The following is a 22,111-nucleotide window of genomic DNA, read 5'->3' as shown; positions in this document are numbered from 1 at the left end:
AAATCACCAGGTACCACTCTCAGATTTGCATGCTGAATTGCATCAAATTATCCCCAAATCATAATTACCGAGACAGAGCACGGCAAAGTAAAACCGCCCAATGTACAAATTCACCTAATCCGTGAACTATCTATATGATAGGTTTATGAACAAAAACTAATAATTACCGTCAGCAGTAATATTGTAGTTTGTATAATCTAGCGCTCTGCAACATATCATGTTAATGTATGACAGTCATAATTTGCCGGAACTATGCTAATATTCCCACGTGGACTATGTTTCGGTCGATATATCACTGCTTAATACCGGAAGTAAAGAGTCTTGCCCAAGAAATTAATAGATTCACCTTTACGGAAACTGCCGAGGATTGTCGAATGACGATGTTTATAACATATAACGGATTTACCATTTACCATTTATCATTGTTTCCGTTAGATGCGACAAATCTCGTGCAGTATTGATGGTATAATCTACAAGTATCCTACACACATAAAGCACAAGGTGTCTCTCAAGACAATCTTTCAAAATTCCTCACTCCTCTACTTTCCATTCCATTGGCTCCTACCCTTATATTCGGCGTGGCACCCCCCTTGTCATCAAACCAAAACTGATTCGTAAACGTTATTTTCTTTACATCGCCTGGCTTTAAATTCCCAAAATTCTTGGTAGGAGTTATTTGCAATGTGTTATTCACATGTTCTATCATGACGTCATTTCCTTGTACAGAAAATGATTGGTCACTATTTAAGGATTGCAAATTTAGGTACCAGTTCCCGTTGGGAATTATTTCATTTCCACCATTTTTAAATATTATTTCATTTAACTTTTTCTTGGTGTCAGTTTCTGAATAACGTTGTGATATTTTTATTTTAAGAGTATTTGCTATCAAATCGACAACTGTTTGGTCAACTGCATGTATAAAGTATAAAGAATTAACAACCAAAAAAAATAGATATTGCAGAAAATTGTTGCTGAAAAAATGCAAACTCAAAAACCTCTGTAATGAAAATATCAATGCAAAATTTTAGAAAAATAATATCCGAAATTTTTATGTCAATTTTGTTACACAAGTTGTAGTTTTAATACAAAGGCAATCTTTACCTAAACTATGATAAAATTTGATAATTCTATTGATAATAGTTTTTCTAGTTATTTTTCATAATGTTGGCAACGAAACCTGAAATTTAAGTGAATAAAAAATAAACTTTCTTACCTGGATGGAGGACAACAGTACGACTTATTCTACTTCCATCATGATTTCTGCAATACACAACTTATCTTAAACTGCGTCTTATACTTTGACTTCATTATGCACTATTCGCGGTATGCAACAATTTGATTGGATTGTACGCTAGCGAATTCAGACAATCACAGCCCTCGAAAGACTCATTATGGCTATGGTTTTTGGTTTACAGACTTTCTGTACAATCCAATCAAATAGCTGCATTTACAATAAAAGATACAAGAAATTGCCTAATAAAGTCAAGGTGGGTTATTAGACGCAGTCCTTAATAGCTTGGCATTGTGAAAATGATAGTTAGTATGAGACCATAAATCAGCGAAAATTGCCGAGCCAACAGATGAAAGTGTGAAGTAATTATACAAAAAATGCCCAAGATGGGAGACTTCAATATAAATTGTAAACACTGTCTTGTTGGCGACTGAAATCGGTGCAGTATGTAAATGTTGTTTTTTTGTAAATTGCTATATCAATTGCTTTGATCAAGACTACTGACCTTGTCCTCAATAGAATAGGAGTATTTTCAGTGTACACTGTGTTTTTAGAGACTGTTTCCCAAATACCTTTTTCCGGTAAAAAATACTCGATAGTGTGACCCGGAAATTCTGTATTGGTTAGTATTCTGTTGTTTTCAACTCTGTAAAAGGACAAAAATTTAAATGATCTCCAGAAACACAACGAGAAAGAAACATACTGAAAGACAACAAAGCGAAAAAAATGTCAAATCTATCAAAGAGGTTGCAAAGTATGAACATATATCGACTGTGCCAGCAATTCCTAGTTTTTGGTCAGATCATTACACCAATGTCCAGTAATCTGTTCACTGGTAAGTCTTTATCAGATCAGTTTGTTTCTAAATAACACTTCAGGGAACGTTTGGCTTTCCATTTGCACCATTCCAAATTAACATCTGATATCATGATATCAACTAAGGATACAAACCGGGAATGAAAATTGCACGAGAGATGAGAACAGAATTATATGTATATGTAGAATTTATTCAAAAATGACACTTACTTTCCGCCTGGCAGTGGAATTCGGTACCGAATGCCAAGTTTTTCTAATCTCCATAAATAATTCCTTCCCACAATTTTAGAAAACCTTGACCAATCTTCATCCATATTGGCATTTCTTTTATCAACATCAGTTATAGATTCCCAAGCAGCCTTATGCCACCCTCTCTCAGCTAATGCTAATAATCTCGGGAAGATCATATACTCTAATCTTTCTGGGGATCTAACCGTTTCACTCCAAAGTTGACCTTGTATACCTGAAAATATCACTGCACTAGTAAAGTGGTCACACCATATTGAATATTATAATTAATTTTTTACAAATTAAAATTCACTAGCCTGAAACAACCTGGGTCGTTTAGCATGTTTAAGTTTGATTGCTACTCCTCAGGATAGGATGTTCACCATGAATGCTCCAATTTGATAAACGACGTTTAGATCATCACCTACCAACTATATTTTCTGGTTTCTTCAATGGAGGGCATATTTTGTTATTTCTGCATACTTGACTTGTAGTCTGAGGAATACCCATGACTGTTTGATCTGTATTCTGATAAATATCATCGACTATAAAACTAAAGACTCTCTTGGTATCAGTGAATCTGATAGCCCAAGACATTCCCGGTTCTTCAGGATCTGGCTCCTGGGGATGATCAAAATAGAGGTAGGTTGCTTGACACAGTATAACCTGAAATAACAGGTGACTATTACAGTCATGGCATAAGTATGAAGTTCATTATAGATTAACATTGTGAAGATGTATTCAGACAAGACGGATAAATTCAATTTTACTTGACTTCGATATTTCTCGCTATTTGGATGATATCCAAAATAATCAATACAGATTTATTGTCCAAATCAATGGGTTGGCATGAAGCCTTTTCGCAAAGAGTATAGGCAACAATAAACTAATCAAACTTTATGAAATGAAAATGCACAACGCCACATTAAAGTGAGCATCATTATACCTTATATCCAGCATTGGCAATTCTGTACGCAATGTCAGTAGTTCCCCATTCCCAAACATTTTGCCAAGTATAGACATACACATCTTTTGACTTGAGTGAAGCTTTATCAAATGGTTTTTGCTGCTCCGAAACACCGTCTTCCCACGCAGCCATATCCAATCCTCTTTTGGCTGTAAATGAACAGAATCCATTTTCAAAACTTACTTAGCTGATATATGTATCTTCCCAATCTTTCATTAAAATTAACTGGCTTACAGAGGGGTCTCAGAATACAAGGGAGCATGCTGAACATCTTTCATTCTTTCATTAACAGGCATTCAACTGACTTACAGAGGGGTATCAGAATACAAGGGAGCAGATTGAACATGTTTCAATCTTTCATTAAAAGGTTTTACATTGACTTACAGAGGGTCTCAGAATACAAGGGAGCAGGCTGAACATCTTTCAATCTTTCATTAACAGGCATTCAGCTGACTTACAGAGGGGTCTCAGAATACAAGGGAGCAGGCTGAACATCTTTCAATCTTTCATTAACAGGCATTCAGCTGACTTACAGAGGGGTCTCAGAATACAAGGGAGCAGGCTGAACATCTTTCAATCTTTCATTAACAGGCATTCAACTGATTTACAGAGGGGTCTCAGAATACAAGGGAGCAGGCTAAACATCTTTCAATCTTTCATTAACAGGCATTCAACTGATTTACAGAGGGGTCTCAGAATACAAGGGAGCAGGCTGAACATCTTTCAATCTTTCATTAACAGGCATTCAACTGATTTACAGAGGGGTCTCAGAATACAAGGGAGCAGGCTAAACATTTTTCAATCTTTCATTAACAGGCATTCAACTGATTTACAGAGGGGTCTCAGAATACAAGGGAGCAGATTGAACATGTTTCAATCTTTGATAACAGGCATTCAACTGACTTACACAGGGGTCGTTTCAGAATACAAGAGGGTAAACAATTTACCCCGGGGGAGGGATCCCAACCCACTTAGGTTCTCTTTCTGACCAAAAAAGTAATACGTACATGTAATATCGTCCACTCTCTTTAAAAACATGTCGCTTATTTGGTCTTTGGACATTGGATTCCCATGATTAAGGTTTTGACATTTTGGCGAATCTACCCATGCTCCTTTAGCAACCTCATCACCACCAAAATGATATAAGGTCAAAGGTTGAATATCTTTGTGCACGTTGATAAGCTCGTCAATTACGTGACCTAAAAATGTGTAGGTTGAGTTTAAACACGGATTGGCAGCACCATCGTTATAAAACTGTACGGATAAATATTCCGATTTATCATGAAAATCATGAAGAAGATATTCCTCCGCTAAAGTTCTGTTGAGATTAATCTTGTCATGATATCTCTTTTCCATAGCCTTAATGGCTGCACGTGCGTGTCCTGGAAAGTCAAACTCTGGTATAACTTGTATGTGTCTTGAAGATGCATGCTGAAGAATTTTCTTGTAGTCTGAAATGGTATAATAACCACTACCGGAAGTAGAAGAATCGGGACCGGATCCCAATTGAGGTGGAAGACATTCATCTACATTGAAACATCTTTTTGCTCCTATCTGAAATATTGTTAAGACAATGAACTACTTGTCAAGATCATACCATTACTATATGTTCTGTCTGTAGCTTAAGGCAACCCAATTCTTCTATTTAGGATGATGTGAACTTAATACCTATTAACAATTTTCAGAATGAAAACCCAACGTTCTCTCTATTTAGAATAATTTGACTGCAGCCTTAGTAAGGATGTCTTCGTAATTGTGATTATAGAGAATGATGCTAATAAAATACACAAATGTCTTAAAGCAGCTCATGTTATATAAACCGGATGTAGAAATATGAACATTCTATGTGTCTTTAAAAAGATTGTAAAGAGATGCTTTAATTTTTGTATATATATCAGGGACACTGATAACACAAATTTTCAATCAGACGTCTGCGATTCCTACAATGCCACTAAAACAAAGTGTTTGATGACGTCACTTATCGCAAAGGCCTTATGTGATTAAGCATAATATTATTTTCCGATTAGCGACGTTATCAAACACTTAGTTTTAGTGGAATTACAGGTACCATTGGCATCTGATTGTAAATTGAATTACATGTAGTCCAAATTGATGCTATCTGTGTCCCCGATACACGTCAAACATTAGAAAACTTATTTGCAGTATTGTTAAACAGGTAGATAACTTCATCTGTTGAACATACCTCGGTTAATTCTGGTAAACCTGGAATTTCCAACCTCCAGCCCTCATCGTCTGATAAATGAAGATGCAGTTTGTTCATCTTCACCATCGCCATTCCGTCAATCAACTTCACAATAGAGAATACTGGGTGAAAGTTACGAGAAACGTCAACATGCATCCCTCGATATGATAATCTAGGTTGATCCACAATTATCATATCACGTATCACATCACCAGTAGAAAAGAGTGCCAGAAAGGACTGAATTCCATTAAAAACTCCACTCGCTGATTTCCCAGTAATAGCTATCCAACTTGCTCTTGAACTAACTTCCAGCTTATAGGCTTCGATATGCCCAAAACTTTTCTTTGTCAATGGATGTATGACATCATCAATTATAAGCTCAATAACGTTTTTTGATGTTTGTTTATTGGCAATGCTTAACCCAGTTTCTCCTACAAAATAAGTGAGAATCTGAAACAATCTGGTTGTAGAAATCTGACATTGTTTCACTGTGTGTTTGATTCATAGAATTATTATATTACTGGTGGGTCGCCTCCCTTCAACTAAGTCTAGAATAAATAAATCGGACGAAAACTCTATCGTCAATGGTGCTTTAAAACAAAAGTCATCCGAGATCTTATCAATACATATAATCAAACCAAACAGCATGCAAATGGTTCTTAAAGCTGCTTTTGACGTGCAATAACAGAAAAATGTAAAGGATGGAACTAACAAAACATGATTGACTAACGCTAGAATCAATTTTCTTACCTTTCAAATACTTTCCTTCGGATGTTAAAGCTTCTGAATGTCGAATCACCCAGGAGTTATTTACCTTGATTGAACCATGACCGGATGTCGTAATGACATCTATAGGTTTAGGAATTAAGGGAATAGAAAAGTCTGGTGTTTTGGTTTCGTCATCCATGGAATCGTGGTACCTGAAAGATACACACATTTTCTGTAATACAATACTTGTAACGTTTACATGACATCCATTTACGATACAATGCTTTATTACTAGACACCCATTTAATGTATTACAATGCTTTATGCTTTACACGTTTACAAGACACCCATTTTCTATAATACAATGTTTTAAACGTTTACAAGGCACCCATTACTGTAATACAATACGTTAAACGTTTACAAGGCACCAATTGCCTGTATTACAATGCTTTATAAGATTAAATGGCACCTATTTACTGTAATACAATGCTTTATATGTTTACAACGCACCCATTTACTGTGTTACAATGCTTTATTTGTTTACAACGCTCCCATTTTCTGTAATACAATGCTTTATATGTTTACAACGCACCCATTTACTGTAATACAATGCTTTATATGTTTACAACGAACCCAGTTACTGTGTTACAATGCTTTATTCATGGGCATTATGTTGACTACAATAGAGTTATTTAGATGTCGGATTGTGGTTTAGAGTGTACCGGTTTATTGGGGGTTTCCTTTTTATAGATTATATAAATTCGGTCGGGACTTCTCAAATATGTCGGTTTAGAGGGAATATTTGTTTGCATTTGGATGCGGTTTGGAGGGATTTCACTGGACTTTTTTGTTCAGATTTGGTATGATGGTATCAATTATATACCTTTTTGTAATCATTGTAATATAAAGATGATGATTATAATGTTTACCTGCGATATCTATCCTGGGCTGAATAAGGGTTGTGTACATCAGTTTTTGACCTCTTCCACTGTTCAGGTCGGCTCATGTTTGATACATAGTTTAACGTTCTAGTATTTTCAATGACCGATGCTTTGAATCCAGAAAATCTTATGTACCAATTGGGAAAGGACTGACTTCGCGCTACATACCAGTGTCTCATTTGAAAATAAATCTGTCTATCACTCCTTGGTTTCATGTCAGTAAAACTATGGATAGGGGAAAGTATAAACTGCGATCCTTTCCAGTGTCTAAATTTTATCCCATAATTTGGCAGAATTCTTTCACTCCCAGGTAAAAAATACGGTTCGACCATTCTAATAGAGTCAAAATAAATTTCCCAGTCTCGACCAATCAGTGGTCGATCACCAGTGTTCTTCAAAGTTAGTTGTATTTTACATTTGTCTGTCTGAAATGCTGTATTAGACACGACTTTCCAAACAATATGTAAATGACGTGATATATAATTTACATATTCTTCATCTGGTATTATCCTATGGTTATGGTTTGATTGTGTGGGTTGTTGGTTTGGTTGCGAGTGGTGTCCTTTGGTGTACATTTGATCTGATATGACACAAAATTCCAAGATAATACGAAAGTATTATAAAAAAAAATACTGTAAGTCGCTAGTAATAGTACAACGTTTGAAATAAAGATCACAAAGCAAACTTGTACACTAACATTATAGCCCTAATTGCTCTACTGGTGTACACATAGTTACTTTAGATGGACAAAGGATGGTATGAGTAAGGTTACGACAGGCATGACATCCTTTACCCTTAAGCCCTCCAACCTAGACATAAAATGGGCATCCCGGCTGTCCAATGGACTTAGATATTCAATGTAGCTACTTTAATCTGGAATACGCTATTTTGTAAAGGATGCCACTAACACAATGCTATCTCACACCTCCCATTTCTAGGGATATATACCTTGCCAATATTCATGTGTAGCATTTTCCCTTACTATTAACCAATCCTTATGGCTGATGCCGAGTCGTCATTATTTTAACATTCAAAAGCGTATAATTCTGGACAGACATGGATTTGAAGGCTCAAATTTCGATGGTGAGCTGTGAATACTATTATTGATTGGCTTAGCTAAACATTTCCCGTTTCTGAGACTAAGGTAAGATTGGTGAAAAAAAATGGCGCACAGGTCCCTTTAAAACCATATATAATATTCATACTTACTTAGAAATGGAATTCTTTGCTCTGTTTTAAAGATTTTTTGTAGTGTCAAAATATTAAATATACAAACTAAGAATAACGTCACAAGCAAAATCCAAATTCTCTTCCGCATGTTGAGATCGTCTAGTTTAACGACTTAAAACTATTTTAATAAATCATTCGAAAATGTTGCTTTCATCGGCTAACACAAATATTTGTGCATATACACTTGATAAAGCTGATATACGTTCTCCATCAATACATTTAGTTGGTCTACAATATATTAATTCGCTTTAAAACAAGAAAATGACACATTATAAAGATAGCTTGCCAGACAAGGTAACATACGCCCACTGGCAGCTGTCAGATATGATAAAACAGTCTTTTGTGACTACAGTACGAATTTTCTCACATTAAAGATGGGTTTCCTTATTTTTAGTGTCAAATTAAGCAAACTATTTGATTAATTGGTGTTTCTAATGAATTATCGTGTATTCTTAATCATATCAGTATGTTCTTATTGCATATAATTAAGAGTTTTAACCTATCATAAAAAAAGACTTTTTGACCTTTCTTGATAGGTCACTCATTGGAATTCTGCTGGTAATTCTCTTCTAATTTGGCTAATTATAAATCAATTATGGATGTGTGAGACAAACTGGTATTTTTCCAAGTCATTAGAACACCTCTACTTTCTATTTATATAAGTATTATCATTTTCATTTCCAGAAATGAAAATAAGGGAACCCATCTTTAAAGAAATTTAATTAGTTTGAATTCAATGATATATATATTTACTGCCAGTTATATATGCTGAGGAAGTCCACAAAATTTTTTAAAATCAATATCAATAACCCAAAAAGGGGCGACGGCCATATACGTCCACATTTCCAACACATAAATATACATATATATAAATTCATATCTGTATCATTTCGCTGATTTCAAAATTAACATAAGCCACTCTACGGGGTACCATATAAGTGGTGTGTCTGTGCAATCGTAAAATAAAGGCCAGTTTAAATATTAAAGGAACAGTATGGTTTATGAAAAATGAAATGAATGGAACTTTACGTCCTACCTTCTTCACCATGTGGGCTAATGAAGACGGGCAATGCCATGCAGGGTGCGATGAGGGAAATTTTGCCAAGACAGCGGCATTAGCCTGCTCTTTTTTTATTTCCAACTGTCGGGGGATCTTTAACGTGCACAGCCTGTAGCACACTGGGCCTCTGTTTATAGTCCCATCCGACTAGACGCTTTTTCCATGTCAGCCCCTCTTACCTGCATCACTGACAGGGGGAAACCGGGTTAAAAAATCCTCCGAAGGTATTATCTCGACCTATGCCGGGATTGAACTCTGGACCTTCAGGTTAGCGAGCAAGCGTCTAACTCGCTGAGCCACCACGGATCCCTATGGTTTATGTAGTAGGTCGGAAAATGTATGTGCTCCATAACGAGATATTTTTAACCTTATCTGAATGTTTTAACTAAAGAGTCCTGTCGTTAATATTTTATCTTAAAAGTTTACGTAAGTTCGTTAGACTCTTTGGAGGCTATTAGAAAACATAGTGTACGGGTTTTTTTTCAGAGAGAAATATGTCTCCTACGTATACTAAAGGTTTCAACTAATAATATCGAGCCATTATAAGGGCCAATATCAAAACAAGTTTAAACTTCTTACTTAACAATAGGTACACTTCGTTCTTACATTAACCCTTTTAACATATTCTGATTGATCAAATAGATACAATAATGAATAGCATATTGAATATATTTTCACGTATAATTCACATCGTTTTTATTAATGAAAATATTTTGCATACTACCCCTTTAATATGTTATATGGATTTTGTGTCATTGACGGTTTAAAATAACTACACTATATATAGAGGGACATGGCTGATGTCTACAAAGCCATTGTATTACATAGCCGTGAATCGATGCAATAACGTCTATGTGAAGTTTTAACATACCTTTCATTACAGTAGCCTACTGTATATTTAATAATGATCCACTATTTCAATTTTTTGTGATAGAACCTAACAGGGTGTACGTATAATAACGTATTCAATTCAACATTTCACACCTAGTTACACCTTGTATAACAGCGCGTACAAAACTTACTACAGAATACATGGGTACGATGTCCCGCCATCACAGCAATGAAATATCCGAATACGAATCTGATGGCTATATATAGAATAGTTTAGAATGTGTACATTTTTAACAGTTCACCGAACGAGCTCTGCTCAAAAAACTTTTGACAATAATTTTAATTGCGCTGTGCTATATTTGCAATTCTGCTAACAGCTGGTAGCGAATAACAAATTCAATATTGAATTATTTTATCGACTTCAAAGGATGACAGATGTATAAAAGCTTTTAATAATAAAGGTTCTTATCGTACATATATCGGAATAAATTTTCCACGGTTTAAAGGGGATACATCAGTTAATAATTATTAATCAAAGATAGCATATTTAAGAGTAAATTCAAGCAAATTATTATTGATAATTGGTGTTTATAATGAATTATCCATGTATTCTCTATCAAAAGAACTGTATGTAGACGTAGAAGGCTTGGAGGAAACAATATACTCAAGTCCACTTGGTGAAGCTACATTTAGACTCCATGTTTGTTTACGTCACCAAAGCTATATTCGAATTTACTGGCCGCATTTTCGTACATTAATATTATGAGCTAAATCTATTCGGAAGGAGATATGGAGTTAAAAGTTAAATTAATTCAATATATTTTTGCGACTCGAGTAGCTGTTGCATATGATTAAGAGTTACAACCAATCATGAATGTCCATGGCTGTACAGACTTGATAATAAAAAAGAGACAAATCGATAGTTCTATCGCAGTCAAATGTAAGAATATGCATTCTCTTCGTAATTAGCTAGGGTTAGGGTTAGGGTTAAATTCAAAATAGCGTGATGTCTACGTCTACATATACACCAATCAAATAAAAATAAGATTACCATTTCGTATTTTTTTTGTTTATCGCAGGCTATGAAGTCGTGGATGATAGTTGGATCGGGATCGCAATCCTATAAACAAATTGAATTATTTTTTATTTCTTCTAAAAATCGTAATCCAACAATGATACTTATTTGGCTATACCTATGACGTGAATCAAAGATGGCCTCCATTTCACTGCTGTCATTGTTAAACTATGATTGTGTCTGAAATGAAACTTTCCTGTAGTATTGATTGGATACCGAGGGATTTAATAATGGGAAAAAGTCGTGACTCCATTGTGCTGATTGGAAGCCTTTTATTAAACTAAAGGGAAGTTACTCGTACTGTGTTCATTGAAAAATCGCCAATATCGATAAGGGGTCTTTCGTATGGTATATATTTCATTCATAAAACCTTGATGCTGTAAAGTTTATTTATGTTGAAACACATGTTGTCGAGTTTGAAAGTTTTGAATTGGAATATACAAATCAATTATAGCTTGTGTGTCTCACTATTATTTGGTTAAGAAGATTGTGTTATGAAGGTGAAATTGAAATAGTTGACCTCACACAGATTATGTCTGACCCCCCGCAGACAGGGGTGTAATATCCACTATACAAAGTAATATTAAAGGTAAACATAGAGCGATATTGTTAATAAATAACTTAGTTTGTCGCGGTCTTTGATCTTTACAAACGATAATACAGATATGCGTAGGGATAGTTTCTGGTGTCGGTCTTTTCCCGAATTTCGAGTTAGTTTGGTTTAACGATACTTCATAATAAATACACACATTATTCCAATAGAAAACCAGTTTGAACTTAGCAGAGTCAATGTATCCGTTGACAGCTTTTTGACTTTTCTTTCATATTAAGACAAGGCATTTAAAGAGATTGTGGAGAGGTTATCTGAATTTTTTATGAGTATCGGGGGACACCGATATAAATAATTCCTCTTGTATGTTTAGGCCTATACTTAGAGGAAATATTTATCCAAATACACTCTATGGAAATAGTTGCAGAGTTTCTTCTCTTAAGAGTGCTTTTAACAAAAATGTCACAAACACCGACAAAATATCAAGTTTGTTGTTCAAAATGCCCATGATATACACAGATAAAACGTCATAGGTTTATAACGCCAATTGGCGAAATAAAAATCACGGTTTATTTAACACTCTTTGAACTGTTTGTAATGATGATAATGATGATGACGATAACAATGATGATGCAGATGATGAAATAGGTCCTTTACAAGTTTGAACATCCATAGTTTTAGAACACTCTTTACATTTCACTAGACAACACCAATGAAATTTACATTCACACTGTTCTTGTTTGACAATAGTTTTAGTGTCATATCCTCTCCCACAACACATAATATCACAGCCGCCCGTCCCCAGGGACCCTTTAATACACTCTCTTCCTTCTGTACCTAGTGATCCTGAAATATATAGATAATATTCCAACTTAAATATCCATAGATATCGACGTGTACCCTTTAAATGTTTTCCCTTGACGATAATCATATTGACCACTTCAATCTCGTCTCACCAAAGTTTCTTTATTCTTTCGAAAGACTGAAATATTCGAGATAATAACATTTATTCCACATGAAATAAATTTAGTTATCTCGGTTCTGATAACTTGTGATTTGTGGCCAATCGGCTTGGATTATCAACCATATATATTATGAAAAAAGGGAGACAATGCTTTGATTCGATGATTAACCCGGATGTAAGCAACTGTAAACTTCGGTTTCGGAAACTGAAAGCTACTGATCGCCAAAAAATGAAATGAAATGAATGGAGGTTTACGTCCTACTTTACTGCACCATGTGGGCTAATGAAGACGGGCAACGACAATGAAGGAAATTTTGCCAGGACAGTGGTATTAGCCTGCTCTTTTTCGATTTCCAACTGTCGAGGGATCTTTAACGTGCACAGTCTGTAGCACACGAGGCCTCGGTTTATTGTCCCATCCGAACGATTTGACGCTTTTTCCATGTCAGCCCCTCTTACCCACATCACTGACAGGTGGACAGATCGCCAAAGAAACGGTTAAAGTTTTGTTTAAATTTCAAATTCAGCAATCTTCCCCTCCTCTGTTGCATTCTGCTGTCCATCATCATATCAGGGTTAGGTGCCGAAGGCTTTGCTTTTTTTTTGCAAGGTTGTCAATGAAACTAGTGCCAATACAGAAATGGTTTATTCGTCGCGGCTGAGTGAACCTGGCGATTTACGCATACCTGAGATAAATTTTCTTTAATTTTAATTTAATCTAATAATTCATATAGTCAGAACAGCTGTAAAATAAACTGTAACAAAGTTTTGACTTCAATTTTTCTTTTTTCTTTTTTTGGATTTTATTTTTCCTTCGTCGCTAATTTACCTTATTGGTAGGTCGGCGACATCATATATATATTGTTTAAACTTAGCCGTGGCCACATTTCGCCAAACCACAATAAAAGAATATTGAATAATGTCCTTGTTTTCTTTTACCATAGTCCTGAGATAACGTGTAAGAATGGCAAGGTAATGACGTTTACATGTACATCGTACTCTTTAGTCTTTGATTCAAGCGAAAAGTTGAACATGCAAATAAATAAAGGACTGCTAAAGGTTGATGGAATGTTGAATGATGTGGCTTCTTACCAAATCTTACCCCATGCAATCATCATTTTGTAAAAAGCCATTTGATTGGCAGGTTAATTGTAAGATGATTAATGATTGGTTAAGAATATCATAAGATATATAATATAAACTGCCTGTCAGACATCAAACCCATGTTTTTATTTCATTTTCAAGTTGACAATCAAATATTGAGATTAATTTACGCTGATATTTACCAAGTATAAAATTTCTCGTTTCAGTTAGGTGGGACACAAAAAACATCAAACTATCATATTTACAAAATTATTTATCAAAATAAAGATAAGATACCCTTATCCAGACGTAACAAGACGTCGTATTGCTAAAACGTTAATCGCGAAAGACTGGTTGTTCATGACTTTTGTCACCATTCATGGTTAAAGTTACACAAATTATTAAAAATAATATTAAAATTGTCAAATATTTTCTAAGAATTTTGATTAATTTGTCGGATGTCTGTTGTTGAGGACAATTCGTCGTTAAAGTGGATTAAACAAAACTTCAAGGTTGTCGATCATAATAGTGGCTGGAAAGAATGCGAGAATAGAAATAAAAAGAGTAGGAGAAAGAGAAGACCAAATTAAAGAACCTCAAAAAGAAAGAAAATACAGCGATGAGGGATACAATTTATGCAGTATTATTGAAGAGAAACGTTTAGATACTTGAAAGTTATGGAAATTATCAAATCTGATTAAATTAATATTATGTCATTGACTTGTTGAACGAGTTTTTGATTTCCTTTTCAACTTAAATAATTGAAACGGATTCTTGGTTTAATATGTAACAAATAATAGAATTAATGAATTAATAAATAAATAAATAAATGAATTAATTAATTAATAAATTAATAAATTAATAAATATAATAAATTAATAAATTAATAAATAAATTAATAAATTAATAAATTAATAAATTAATAAATTAATAAATTGATTAATAATTTGATAAGTTAATAGTTTACTAACCACTCTCTTCATCTTTGATACAATAATCAGGAGAGGATTCAAAATAAACCAAATCAGATCTAGTTGGATGTTTGTGGTTTTTATTGGCAACTATTAATCCTGTACCGGCCTGGTTCATCATTATCTGAGTGGCACCATTATATTTTCTTTTAAGAAAATCTCCTACTCGTCTGAAATCTTCCATGGCTAACCAACATGTTCTAAGAGTACATGAGCCACTAATTCCATGACATTTGCACATCAGTTTTCTGAATCGTCTGACAGCCTGAAAATTTTGAAAAGATACGAGAAACAAAATATACAAGTTACAGCTATGCATAAATAAAATCACAGCGCGGGCCTAGAAGACATATTTGAGTAAGTATGAATATTTGAGAAATAACTTTGTTTTGAAGAAGAAAATATCAATTCACGATTCATTGCAAATAGTCTGATTTGAAATGCACCCCTTCTCATTTGAGAACAATAATTATTTTGACCTTAAGCTGAATAATAGACCGAAACACCAGCCTCAGATAGCTATTTTGAAAGTTGTCTGTAGAGTTAGAAAATTATGTTTTGTTTTATGGGGATTTTTCCGGAGGTGCAGTGCTATTTATTTAAATCGTATCCGCATCTTACAGGTAATTTAATATCATGAAATATCTAACCGAGGCCGAAATAGAGGCAGATGTTTCGGACTATCCAAATAAGAAATCATTGGACGGCATTTAATTGCGATTTGAAAATCCAGGATTTCGATCACTTTGATGACAATGACTGTATTGATTTCGGTTCTCTGTTTTTTTCAGACAAACTTTGGGATGGTTAGTTTAAATTAATGTGATTACCCGTCTTCCAGCTCTGTTATTATGGAGATTCATCAACGCTCTAGCATCACTGACTCTCTTTTCTTTGGCATCAACAAACATCCTGGAAAATCTGCTACCAAATCGCACACTATCAGAGCATCCACCCCAATCAAACTCGCCTTTCGAGTCTTTACTTGTACCGCGTTTTGTCGGATCACACGCACAATGTAACAATTCACCTTTACTGCAAGCACTAGTAATCGAATACACCACACCAGCAGATGAAATCGAATACACAAAAGCAGCTTCACGGGTACCTGGAAAGGATTATCAGAGATTTTGATTCGATCACCACGTGAAAATAAGGATCCTATTTACAGATTTACACGAATCCCATATATTAATCATAAATTATATCAAGAGTTTGAGTAAAACACTACCACACCAGTTAAGACTATCGTCATTTCCAGGACAAGCAGCTTTTGCCAATGACTTCAAAATATAGGCACTTAATTAATGCAGGTGAGAATATTCAAAGAGTGCTCGAGTATTGTCAATAATTAATAATTATTATTTTATACAATTGATCATCTCATTTCAAATTGGAAATAGCATTAAACCTTAAATAGTGTTGATACATATATTGAGGACATACCTTTTAACATACTTTTTCCAAAGACAGATGCATCACGATGAAGCGTGCTACAGTTCCATCTATGATCCTGGAATTGGTATTGGCATTCCTCAACTCCTAATCTTGCTCCCTCTCTGAGCCACACCATTACGTCTGGATAGTGCCGACACATCTTTCTCTGTTTGCCGACCAAGCCAGGAATATTATCACAGAGAACACCTGTACTTACAGCGTGGAGAGGTAATTGACTTATAAACCTTCAAAATATAATTTTATGACGGTTAGAAAAATGTGCAATTATTGTAACAAGCCAAGTAAGTAGATACGGATAAAATAGTTTGGTATGCGTACTGAATAGTGACAAATGTCGCAAATTCTCAATTAATTTCGTCTTATATTAGTCAACTTTAAAAAAGCAGAAACTGTGAAATAACTCACAAACAGCAAAGATAAATCATACAACTTGGTGAAGAAAACTTGTAAAACAAATAAACATATTGTGATAAAATAAAGTAGCTAAGTTGATATAATTCTCAGATCAAAGGCTAAATCCATTTATTAACTTCACTTGATATCTGTTGTATTGATATGAACTATTTATTTGATTAATTTTAATATTGGAGTAAGACAAGGCGACGTGATAACACCCTACTTATTCTTCTCATTAATCAATGACTTCTCAAAAAATAGCTACTATTTTACAAGTTAAAAAGTAAATTAAGCCTAGTGTCATTCGTTAATTTTTAGAAAAAATATTTTTCTTAAAACATTTGCAGCATAATGTCATCTTTGTAGAATACAAGTTGAATACAAATAGTTCTTAGAATCTTTATATTTTCTGTTATAAGATACTATCACAATAATAAATGCACTTTACATTAATAAATGTATTTCATTTTAGAATAGTTTATGAATTAATCGTTTAACCTTAAGTTTAAGTGTTTGACTCTGAAACTAAACATTTCCATAGCAGATTGTACTCGTCTAGCACTAAATCAAACTATCTTTGTCAAGAATTAATGACTCTACGACTGAAAACGGGGGTTTCTGGTGTAAATTCAATGAATCAGTAGTAAATTGTGGACGAGATTTTTGTGTAAATGTTAACAAGAATTCATCTGGGGAACATCAGAATAAGAAAAATATTTTTATCTATTTTTACTTTAGCACAAACATCAGTTACATTTTGTATGATTTCAGTCCGTTGAAAATATGTCCCAGTGTAAAAATGTGTTTAAATAAAATCTCACGTAGAAATTACGATATTTCAATAGGATTACAAAACAAATTCTATATAATTCTGGATAATGACCATACAGGCCCCAGGTCCATGGCAAACCTTTTTCATACTTTCAGTTGAGATATTTCTCAAATTTACAGCAGCTTTTAAATTGTATCTGATCTTATCAAATAAAAATATATATCAATCTATTCCTTGGAACACAATGTTTCTGAAATTATCACATTGGTCTTCAAATTTTACTATTTCTTTAAGCGAGGGCACTATGAATTTTAGTAAAATCTTAGATGAGCATGAGGAATATTTTGTGGTCCTTTGGCCTGATCTATAGGAATTTTTGTCTTAGATGAAACTGCAAAGTCTGTCTTAAATATTATCCTACAGCCTGGCCTTTCATTAAGTAATTACCATCTGTAATTAGCCAATTTTAAGCATACCCGTGCCCGTTTGTTTGATACATGTTTGACTGTATCTAAATATATGTACAGTAACATAATTGTAAAGAAAAATTTCAAAAGGACTTACCACCATGTAGCAACCAGAACTCGCACCTTGAGACTGACCAAAATGAAAAACAAGAATACTTTCACAGACAAAAATCCTTTCCTGCCCATCGTCTTACAGCCATTGACAAAAAATTTTCAACCACATACCACAGAATTGCAATCCACAGCGAAATCGAAATATTCGAAGTAACGTTAATTCAATCAGTAGATTTAATGCAAATAGGGAAAAAATAACTATAACGTTTCTTCACGAAATTCAGAATATCACCCTGTTTCTGTCCACATCAGACAATATATTTTATCCATAAGTATTCAATTATTTTATAATCCCATACCATGCCATTATTATGAAGATAAAAATTCTTAAAACCACCCTACACGTCGCAAGTATTCCAAAGGGAATATATTCATTTTTGGAATCCAAGCACATTCACTTCAAAACTCAACACAAAATGATTTCATTATTAAATATTTCCAGAATAGAACAATTCATAAGATATATCTAAACATTATAAACGTAGGAAAACACAAACTTATGAACATTAACGGGTTTATCCTTATGTATTTCCAACTTAGCCAACAAATATGTTCTGAACTATCCTGACTACAGCTTTGAAGGCGTGACTATCGTAGACTGTGGTAGATAATTTTAACTAAACCAAAAGGTGCGCTGCAATCTTTATTTTTCTATCGTTTAAACCCGACTAAAGGTAAAATTGGTGAAAATTTAAGAGACTGTCCCTGTAATAGGGATACGATTTCAAATATCATTACTATGGGATCGAGACAAGGAATGCTATTGGATCCTATTTATTCAATTTATGTGTGCACAAGTTTATACTTAGTAGGAAAATGTAAAGGAAATCATTATTCATTATGGTTCAGTATTTAATCATGAAATTTATAAATAAATGTAATCTAAATTTCTTGCGAAAATATTGAATTTATGATATAACGGCTAACGGTGAATGGATTTAACGATACCTGCGTTACTTATATTACAGAGTGAACCTCTTTAATGCAGATGTAGGTCTCTAGGATGGAAAATAACGTGAAATCTATCATATTTACCAGCTTAATAAAACCGTTTAATACGATTTACCTAAATCTCTCAAGTTTACCTCTGATATATATAATTCAACCAATACAATAATTCAAAAAGACTTCAATTTTATATTTTACTATAATTTTCATCAAACTTTTACTCAATATTTGAAAATATTTGCTGTTCATAATTGAAAATATTCAAATCTTTCTGTATCGTCAAATTTTCATTCAAAATATTTCAAATATAAGTGAAAACCAATTTTGAGGCGATAATCTATTTTGTGAAATATTTGCAATAGTGTCACGTTAATAATCTGTAAATAAACAAAGAGCTGGAAACAAAATAAATAAATAAAATAGGTAAACAAAACCAAACAGTTACACATACGATATTTATTTATAACTTTTGTTACAGTTTGTGGATAACTTTCAAAAACATTATTTTGTGACATATTCTTTAATGTTGAACTAACAAGAACTTTAAAAGGGTCCCGAAGATTCTTTATTTTATGATTTTTAAACTTGCTTTAATTTTGTTAAAGGTATGTTTATTTATTTTATTTGTCATAAATGATGACAAAAAAATACTGTTCCCTTTGAATCGGTATACAAAATTACGTAATTGAATAAGAGTAATCAGATAAATAAATATAGCGGACTACATATAAAATTAGAAATATAACTGGGAGTAATGTAGTAAATAAATATAGCGGACTATATAATAAGAGTATAACTGGGAGTAATGTAGTAAATAAATATACCGGACTATATAATAAGAGTATAACTGGGAGTAATGTAGTAAATAAATATACCGGACTATATAATAAGAGTATAACTGGGAGTATTGTAGTAAATAAATATACCGGACTATATGATAGAGTATAACTGGGAATAATGTAGTAAATAGATATACCGGACTACATATAAAATTAGAAATATAACTGGGAGTAATGTAGTAAATAAATATACCGGACTATATGATAAGAGATATTACTGGGATTATTGTGGTAAATGAATAAACCGGACAATATGATAAGAGATATAACTGGGATTATTGTGGTAAATAAATATACCGGACTTTATAACTAGAGATATAACTGGGATTATTGTGGTAGATAAATATACCGGACTATATGATAAGAGTATAACTGGGAGTAATGTAGTAAATAAATATACCGGACTATATAATAAGAATATAACTGGGAGTAATCTAGTAAATAAATATACCGGACTATATGATTAGAGATATTACTTGGAGTAATATAGTAACTGGGAATAATGTAGTAAATAAATAAACCGGACTATATAATAAAGTCTGTAACTGGGATTATTGTGGTAAATAAGTATACCGGACTATATAAAAAGAGATATAACTGAAGGAATCTAGTAAATAAATATACCGGACTATATGATTAGAGATATTACTTGGAGTAATATAGTTACTGGGAATAATGTAGTAAATAAATAAACCGGACTATATAATAAAGTCTGTAACTGGGATTATTGTGGTAAATAAGTATACCGGACTATATAAAAAGAGATATAACTGAAGGAATGTAGTGAATGAATATACCGGACTATATGATAAGAGATGTTACTTGGAGTAATATAGTAAACAAATATACCGGACTGTATAATAAGAGATATTACTGGGAGTATTGTGGTAAATAAATATACCGGACTATATAATAAGAGATATAACTGGGAGTATTGTGGTAAATAAATATATATAAAAAAGAGATATAACTGAAGTAATGTGGTAAATAGATATACCGGAGAGTATTAGTAGTAATAAAAGATATAGCTGGGAGTATTGTGGTAAATAAATATACCGGACTATATAATAAGAGATATAACTGGGAGTATTGTGGTAATTAAATATACCAGACTATATAATAAGAGATATAACTGGGAGTATTGTGGTAAATAAATATACCGGACTGTACAATAAGCGATTTAACTGAGAGTAATGTGGTAAATAAATATACCAGACTATATAAAAAGAGATATAACTGAAGTAATGTGGTAAACAAATATACCGGACTATATAATAAGAGATATAACTGAGAGTATTGTGGTAAATAAATATACCAGACTATATAAAAAGAGATATAACTGAAGTAATGTGGTAAATAAATATACCGGACTATATAATAAGAGATATAACTGGGAGTATTGTGGTAAATAAATATACCAGACTATATAAAAAGAGATATAACTGAAGTAATGTGGTAAATAAATATACCGGACTGTACAATAAGCGATTTAACTGAGAGTAATGTGGTAAATAAATATACCAGACTATATAAAAAGAGATATAACTGAAGTAATGTGGTAAATAAATATACCGGACTATATAATAAGAGATATAACTGAGAGTAATGTGGTAAATAAATATACCAGACTATATAAAAAGAGATATAACGGAAGTAATGTGGTAAATAAATATACCGGACTATATAAAAAGAGATATAACGGAAGTAATGTGGTAAATAAATATACCAGACTATATAAAAAGAGATATAACGGAAGTAATGTGGTAAATAAATATACCAGACTATATAAAAAGAGATATAACTGAAGTAATGTGGTAAATAAATATACCGGACTATATAATAAGAGATATAACTGAGAGTAATGTGGTAAATAAATATACCAGACTATATAAAAAGAGATATAACGGAAGTAATGAGGTAAATAAATATACCAGACTATATAAAAAGAGATATAACTGAAGTAATGTGGTAAATAAATATACCGGACTATATAATAAGAGATATAACTGAGAGTAATGTGGTAAATAAATATACCAGACTATATAATAAGAGATATAACTGAGAGTAATGTGGTAAATAAATATACCAGACTATATAATAAGAGATATAACTGAGAGTAATGTGGTAAATAAATATACCAGACTATATAAAAAGAGATATAACGGAAGTAATGTGGTAAATAAATATACCGGGCTGTAACATAATTGATTTAATTGAAAGTAATGTGTTAAATAAATATACCGGACTAATATAAGTAAT

General features: G+C 33.0%; 3 protein-coding genes across 3 annotated transcripts; all 3 read right to left on the bottom strand.

Moving 5' to 3' along the window:
- Window positions 1-1,145: 1,145 nt before the first annotated feature.
- LOTGIDRAFT_172759 (hypothetical protein) lies at window positions 1,146-7,159 on the bottom strand (the record flags this gene model as incomplete). The annotated part of the gene is made up of 10 exons (XM_009049932.1): window positions 1,146-1,177; window positions 1,214-1,260; window positions 1,737-1,877; window positions 2,258-2,510; window positions 2,704-2,941; window positions 3,222-3,391; window positions 4,250-4,796; window positions 5,446-5,876; window positions 6,196-6,365; window positions 7,083-7,159. 10 exons carry the CDS (start codon window positions 7,157-7,159, stop codon window positions 1,146-1,148), a joined length of 2,106 nt encoding a protein of 701 aa, XP_009048180.1.
- A 5,243-nt stretch (window positions 7,160-12,402) lies between these two features.
- On the bottom strand, window positions 12,403-16,479 carry LOTGIDRAFT_139906 (hypothetical protein; the record flags this gene model as incomplete). The annotated part of the gene is made up of 4 exons (XM_009049931.1): window positions 12,403-12,686; window positions 14,859-15,123; window positions 15,689-15,966; window positions 16,305-16,479. Coding segments are annotated over 4 exons (1,002 nt in total), but the record flags the coding sequence as incomplete, so codon positions are not given.
- A 5,005-nt stretch (window positions 16,480-21,484) lies between these two features.
- On the bottom strand, window positions 21,485-21,703 carry LOTGIDRAFT_89798 (hypothetical protein; the record flags this gene model as incomplete). Its single annotated transcript, XM_009049930.1, has 1 exon — window positions 21,485-21,703. A coding segment is annotated over one exon (219 nt), but the record flags the coding sequence as incomplete, so codon positions are not given.
- Between the last annotated feature and the right edge of the window lie 408 nt (window positions 21,704-22,111).

The sequence above is a fragment of the Lottia gigantea genome (genome assembly GCF_000327385.1).
Source record: "Lottia gigantea unplaced genomic scaffold LOTGIsca_141, whole genome shotgun sequence".
NCBI lineage: Eukaryota > Metazoa > Mollusca > Gastropoda > Lottiidae > Lottia > Lottia gigantea.
The sequence above is the reverse complement of the archived record's forward strand: the minus strand, read 5'-3'. Positions and strand labels throughout refer to the sequence as shown.